General features: G+C 17.9%; 2 protein-coding genes across 3 annotated transcripts in view; both read left to right on the forward strand.

The window, feature by feature from the left end:
* The first annotated feature begins 122 nt into the window (after positions 1-122).
* Positions 123-7,465, forward strand: part of LOC102674363 (transducin beta-like protein 3) — a 7,535-nt gene continuing 192 nt past the window's right edge. Inside the window, exons 1-15 of one of the 2 annotated variants that reach the window (XM_006620713.2) lie at positions 123-328; positions 539-590; positions 666-870; positions 934-1,108; positions 1,248-1,418; positions 1,480-1,658; positions 2,118-2,317; positions 2,391-2,594; positions 2,867-3,056; positions 3,127-3,245; positions 3,638-3,793; positions 3,887-4,052; positions 4,136-4,360; positions 4,639-4,766; positions 4,879-5,098. In XM_006620713.2, coding sequence (XP_006620776.1) covers positions 303-328; positions 539-590; positions 666-870; positions 934-1,108; positions 1,248-1,418; positions 1,480-1,658; positions 2,118-2,317; positions 2,391-2,594; positions 2,867-3,056; positions 3,127-3,245; positions 3,638-3,793; positions 3,887-4,052; positions 4,136-4,360; positions 4,639-4,766; positions 4,879-5,073 — 2,391 coding nt within the window. In that variant the 5' untranslated portion in view covers positions 123-302 and the 3' untranslated portion in view covers positions 5,074-5,098. Of the gene's footprint in view, positions 329-538; positions 591-665; positions 871-933; positions 1,109-1,247; positions 1,419-1,479; positions 1,659-2,117; positions 2,318-2,390; positions 2,595-2,866; positions 3,057-3,126; positions 3,246-3,637; positions 3,794-3,886; positions 4,053-4,135; positions 4,361-4,638; positions 4,767-4,878; positions 5,104-7,465 lie in introns of both variants that reach the window. The other variant, XM_006620712.2, reaches the window with a different exon arrangement.
* The window catches only part of LOC116186246 (gamma-aminobutyric acid receptor subunit theta-like), a gene marked incomplete at its 3' end in the record, with an annotated part of 3,890 nt that continues 2,308 nt past the window's right edge, over positions 5,884-7,465 (forward strand). The window contains exon 1 of the mRNA XM_031512899.1: positions 5,884-5,909. Within this exon, the coding sequence (XP_031368759.1) occupies positions 5,884-5,909 (26 nt within the window). The remainder of the gene's footprint in view (positions 5,910-7,465) is intronic.

Raw genomic sequence — 7,465 nt, forward strand, 5'->3', positions numbered from 1 at the left:
TATATTTACCGCGAATTTCATGCTATGATAAATTGATTCATAAGGTGCCACAAGATCGCAAAGATTCATAAAATAACATTAAACAAAAATAACATAAAATATAATAACATAACATAAAATAAATTAAATAATCCATGAAGAAAAGTATTATATTTGTTCATAATTGTTTTTTAATTAATTTTCGTTTTATTTCTAATATATATTTCTATTTATAATCGATTAACATAAATATAATATATAAATAAGTGTTAATTATTAAAATTATTTATAAAACATAAAATTTTTATGATAATTCACAAAACATGAGTAGTGTTGTTTTGAAAGAAGCGTAAGTAATTAATTTAATTAATTTTTTTTTCTTTAATATCCTGTAATTAATAAAATTCTGTATCACACTTGAAATTTTATATCAAAAAAGAATAAAATAAAATAAAATAAAATAAATAGCATATACCTAGATTATGTAATGGATTATATTTTAATTTTAAAATTTGATTCTTCATATTATATATATTTTATTAATTATATTTAATTTCAGTTTCGAAGTTGAATCTAAACATGGTGCTTTTTATACAGGAGGAAAAGTTCAAGTATATTGATTAAGTTATATATATTATTCATTTTTTTTTTATTTTATTAGATAATTAAATTAATTTTTCTTATAGTGGAGTACAGATGGACAATATATATTTTGTCAAAAATATGGTACAGTTTCTATATTATCAGTAAAAAAAGGTATAGTAATATCTTACTTAGGAGAAAATAATAATAATGAAGAAGATACAATTAATACATTTATTGCAAGTAATAATAACTTAAATATTATCACACATCATAAAAGTGGTCTTTTCAAATTATGGAATTGGAAAGGTAATATTATTTAATTTAATTATAAGCAATTATTATTCAATATAATAAGTATTATTATTACAGATAATAAATTAATTAAATTATGGAAGTCTATTCACAAAGGTCCTGTAATTCATATTGCTCATTCCATGGAAAGAAATTTGATGGCTTCTGGAGGTAGTGATGGTATTGTCAGATTATGGAATTTACAATATCATACTTGTACTCATAATTTGAAAGGAGTTCAAGGAGTTATAAGGTATTTATTTTAAAAAAATATAACTTTTATTCTATTTATAAATATAATAATATAATAAATATAAAAATCTTTTAATCATATATTCAAATATATATATGAAATATATATATAAAATTCATAAATTAAAATATAATTATAGTGTTTTAGTTTTTCATCCAAATATTGATAAAGAACTTATCTTTGCTGCTGGAGATGATATTAAAATTCATGGATGGAATATTAAAACTGGTGAAAAAGAAATTATGCTTTCTGGACATTTTAGTAAAGTTACATCTTTATCTTTTATTAAGGACCAGGATTATTTGATTAGGTAACATACTATAGATTTAAAAATTTCTAATGTGAATAATTTATAATATTTTTTTATATAGCTCAGGAAGAGATAGAGTACTTATTTTATGGGATCTAACTTCTGAATCATCAATACGAGTTATACCAGTTTATGAAGAAATAGAAGATACATTTATTATACCTAAAAATTTATCACTATTTGAATCTTTTTATAACAAAGATGAAAATGCTATTCATATTGCTACTGCAGGAGAAAAAGGTTTAATTATAAATTTTTTTATAACATATTATAAAAGATACTTATATATTTACAATAAACTAACGTTAAATTAATATTTATATCAAGATCAAATTAATATTTAGTTTCAAATATATTAATTCATAACCTTTTATTATCTTATAGTCAAGAAATATTCTACTAAAAATGCATATTTTTATAATGAATATAGCCTTTTTTATTTTAAATTATAATCTAAATATAATCTATAGTTTATAATCTATAGTCTAAATTAGTTCAAATTACTATCAAAGATAATTATTGAATCTCTTTTATTTCTATTTCAACTTTGTTTTGTTCTTTATATTTGAATAAATGAATGTTGTTTTGTTTTTTATGTTTTATTGTAATGATTGTTTAATTAAAATTTAATATAATATGTTTTTATATATAACTATTTAAAAATTTTTTATTTATTCTATAATTTAAATTCTTTTTAAGGAATTGTAAAAATTTGGGAAATGAAAACTGGTAAAGAAATATATGCACAAAAAAATTCCATTGTATCAGCTGCAAAAGAAACAGAAACTCTTTCGATTACACATTTACTTTATAATGATATCAGTAACAACTTTGCTGTAGTTACAGTTGATCATAATATAATTATTCATTCATTAGAAACATTTGAGTGTATAAAACAGGTAAATTCAATTTTTAAAATAAAAATAAAATTTATAATTTAATAGATAAATATATAATAATTATTTTTTATAGTTAATAGGTTACAGTGATGAAATTTTGGATATTGTATTTCTTGGAGATAACGAGAGCCATATAGCAATTGCTACTAATAGTTGCGACATAAAATTATACAATACTTTAACTATGAATTGTGAATTGTTACGTGGTCATATAGATATTGTGCTATCTCTTGCTACAACACATGCTAATGTCTATTTACTTTTATCTGCAGCAAAGGTATGTAAAGAGTTAATTTGAAAAATAATATTATTATATATGTTATATATCATAATACAATTGTTTTTTAATCAATAAAAAAAAATAATAAATTATTAAAATTACAAAATTTTAATAATTACAAAGAAAGTAATATTTTTAGAATGAAAAAAAATTATACTTTTTTTTATTATAAGATAAGATAAATATAGAAACACAATAAATATTGATTATAAATTGAAATAATATACAATAATTATAAATTGAATAATATATAAATTGCTAATTTATAGGATAATAGTATTCGTGTATGGCTTATGGATAAACAAACAAATAAAGTATCTTGCATCGCATCTGCTATTAGACATACTGCTCCTATTGGTTGTATTGCAATTTCTCAAACATCTTTCAAGTTTTTTGTTTCTGTTAGTCAAGACTTATGTCTTAAATTATGGAATTTACAAAATGATATTGAATTTAAAGGTAAATATAATGTTTATTTGTTATGAATTATTATTTTTAATACTTGATATTATATATTCAATAATCATAGGTACATGTTCTTTAAATGTTATTCATACAACATTGGCTCATCAAAAAGATATTAACAGTGTAACTATTTCACCAAATGATAAATTAATTGCTACTGGATCTCAAGATAAAACAGCTAAGGTATGATAGATTATTTTTAAAATAATATATATATGACAATAAAATATATATATAACATTCTTCACTTTATAATTCATTCATTATTCATTTTTTCTCAAATAATGCAATTATACTTAATAGATTATTGATTCTTATTATCTGTAAATATCGATTATTGATATCGTTAAGTATTTAATTTTTTCTTAGGAATAACAAGAATTAAAGTAAAATAAATAATTTATGGAATAAATATTATGATTAATAAGCAAATCATATAACTTTTATATAAAAATTATTATATAAAAATTACTAGATGTACCATTTAACATAGTATTTTTATTAAATCAATTTATATAATACATAATATTCTTTTTATATAATTTATTATTAAATATATTTATACTATGTTATAGTTATGGTCTGCTGATTTACAATTACTTGGTGTATTTCGTGGACATCGTAGAGGAGTTTGGTGTGTACGATTTTCACCCATAGATCAAGTACTTCTAACAACATCAGCAGATTGCACAATAAAACTTTGGTCATTAACAGAACTTCACTGTTTAAAAGTAACTTTATTCGTTAAATTATAATATAATATAATTCCATTTTATTCATTATAATTATTATTAATATGTTTAATAATTTTATTTATATGCTAGACATTTGAAGGTCATGAATCATCAGTATTAAAAGCAGAATTTTTGTCACGTGGAATGCAAATAATTACAGCAAGTGGAGATGGTCTTTTGAAACTTTGGAATATTAAAACATCAGAATGTACATGTATTTTAGAACAGCATGAAAGTCGTATATGGTCACTTGCAGGTAAATATTATTGTAACATTATTTACATATTGTATTATATATATATATATATATATATATATAATTTTATATTTTAATTATAGTTAGTAAAAATGAAAAAACTATTATTAGCGGTGGAAGTGATTCATTGTTAGTAATTTGGAAAGATGTAACTGAGGAAAAGAAGATAAAAGCTGTAAAAGAATTAGAACAAATTGCATTGGAAGAACAAAAATTATCAAATTTATTTAAAGCAAATGAGTTAACTTCTGCATTAAAATTAGCTTTAAAATTAGAACGTCCTTTTCAAGTTCTCAAAATTGTAGAAAGTAAGTATTAATAAAAATTTTTATTGTATTTAAAGTTAATTATTAAATAATACAATATTTTATTGGAATAAATTTTATTAATTAATTTATATATTATATACAATATTATTAATGATATATATTATCTTAAAAAAAATTATTATCTTAATAACATTATATAAAGCATTTTTCAAAAAAGAAAATGGATATATAAAATATATTAATCATCCTATATAAATTAATAACTGAATAAAATTAATTATCTTTTTATTATTATTACAATTTTTAATTTTTTTTAGCTATGTTAAAAAAAAATAATTTTCATCTTGAAAAAACAATTCATGAATTAAAACCAATTTATAAAGAAGAACTGCTGAAATGTGCTGTTATATGGAATTTTAATAGTAAAAATTGTCAAGTTGCTCAGGTAAATTCTTAGCAAATTATATTATTCTTTGAAGTAAAAAATTTTATTATAATAATATATTTATAATATTTTTTTTCTAAATTTTTATGATTATAATGTTTATGATTAACAGATAATTATAAACACATTAATGATGGAAATAGAAAATTTGGAATTTCAAACAAAATTAACTTCCACATTGGAATCTATCATACCATACACTAAACGTCATTATATAAGAATAACAAAATTATTAGAAAATTTGCATTTATTCAATTATACTCTCAATCGTATGAAACCACGGATTACAATTGTAGAAATGAGCTAAATATGTAACTAACGAATTGTATAAAGTTCTGTAAGATTTTATATATTTTTTAATATATTTCTACTTTTTTAATATCAATTTTTAATGATATATATAGAATTTTTTAAAAGATGAAAATTTATTTAATTTTGAATCAATTAATAATTAATTTTAATTTTAAGACATTGTGAACTGAATGTCTTAAAAATATAAAAATAAATTAAATATAATGATATTTACATTGTAAAATATATAATACTTATTATATAATTAAAAATATAAAGCAAATATTAATATGATATTAACAAATATTAATATATAATAAATATCAATATGATATCAATTTATATATGTATATANTTTTAAAAAATCATAAAAATAAATATTGTATATAGAAATTAGTATCATTAATTTAATATATATAAGTATGCATCATAATTTATATTTTAAAGTTTTTATTTGTTATAGTTTAAAAATTAAAACTTAATAAAATGATATAAAAAAAATTTTTTTTTTATAATATTTATTTAATTATTTCATATATATTTATTTCACAGTTTTAAAATATCTTATATTGTAATTTATAATCATATCATCATATAACATCATATATACATCATATAAACATCTAAATGTTCGCTTTATAAAGAAATACTGTTAGTGGGAGGAATGGTTGAGTAATGTTTAGTTTCCAACAAATTTACTCAAGAGTATGTATATGCAAGAAAGAATCAGTCCAAGTTTATTAGTGAAGCAGATAAGTCATTAGGAAACTTAAAGATGGCTTTAAAAATAATTTTTGATTTCATATTTTTTATTTATCTACTACAAATGTTACATTTAAATACATCTACTATGTAAGTTATATAATTATAATAAATCAATTTTTAAAAGTTTTTATTAGATTTAATAATCATTTTATTATTATATTAATATAATTTAATATTTTTCCAAATTTTATGTTTTACAATTAAAAATATCATGTATGTATGTTTTTATTGTTATATAAATTCATAAATAAGGATTTATTTATTTATTATTATTTTTAATCTTATTATTTATTTCAATATTAATCTTACTTTTTACTATCTTAAATAAATAAAATTGTCATAGATTTATAACAGTTTGAAATCATAAAAAGTATATTTTCATTTTAGTAAAATATGTTATAAATAAGAATTTTATATTTATACTCTGATATATACTAAATTTTTATATTTATATCTGATATAGAAATGTAATATGTATATGTTATATGTAATAATAATGTTTATATGTAAATAATTAAATTTTAAAACATGAAAATATTAGCATTCAAAGATAATTGTATCAATTTTTCAATTATTATAAGATTATACTTTTAATAATATATTATTTTATCATTCTTAATAATTTTTAACTTTTAGCTTATAATTATTTAATTCTTATAATATTTATCAATTCATAACATAACAATTTTGAAAAAATTTTCTTTTATAGGAATATAGATATATAAAAATATGATTTTTAAAAAAAAAATTATATAATACTAAAAGAAAAGAAAAGAAGATTCTATTTTCAATTGTGATACGTAGTTTTATGAAGAAAAATATTGATAACTTATATAAACAGTTAAATGTTTGATGTTATAAATTAATATGCTCATATTGTAGATAAGACTTGTTATCGAAATTGATATTAATGTTCTGATTAGAGTTCCAAAATTCTATTGTTTCAATTAAAAATTAACAAATATTTTTATATTCAAAGTTAAATTATACAATTATTGCAAAATAAATATTTAAAATATGATTAACAATATAAAAAAATACTAAAATAATTTTCTAAATTTATAAATATAGATTTTCTACCTATATTTATAAACTATGAAATATTAAAATAGATACAATTAGATTTATAAAATATTTTTTTTCCAGTTTTATTTTTATATTAATTTTGTGAAAATTATTTAATTATAGTAAATATATGTTTTTTTACGTTTTTTAAGAAGTATTTGAATTTCCAATAACAAAAGACTTCTTATAATATAGAGTCACATGCATTGCATTATGTCACTAATTCTCATACAAAGCAACATAATTAACTATTCTTACTTTTAGTAATGTCTGGAATTTTAATTCAAGGACTTCTTTTCAAAACAGTTTTATCTTTTAACACAATTATATCTTTTTTTTATAATTCAATATAAGTAAATATCAATACATATAATATTAATTAAAATATATTACTAATGATATTTCTAAAATACATTAATTTTCCTTCATTGTTATTATAATTTTTATAAATTTTTTGAAAAATATTCTTATTGTATTAATATATTTTTTTTCTTATTAGATAGATAAATAAATATTAATAAAATTTTGAACGAAATTGAAAAAGTTTATATATATATATATATATATATATTTATATA

The sequence above is a fragment of the Apis dorsata genome, unplaced genomic scaffold, assembly GCF_000469605.1.
Source record: "Apis dorsata unplaced genomic scaffold, Apis dorsata 1.3 scaffold_525, whole genome shotgun sequence".
Classification (NCBI taxonomy): Eukaryota; Metazoa; Arthropoda; class Insecta; order Hymenoptera; family Apidae; genus Apis; species Apis dorsata.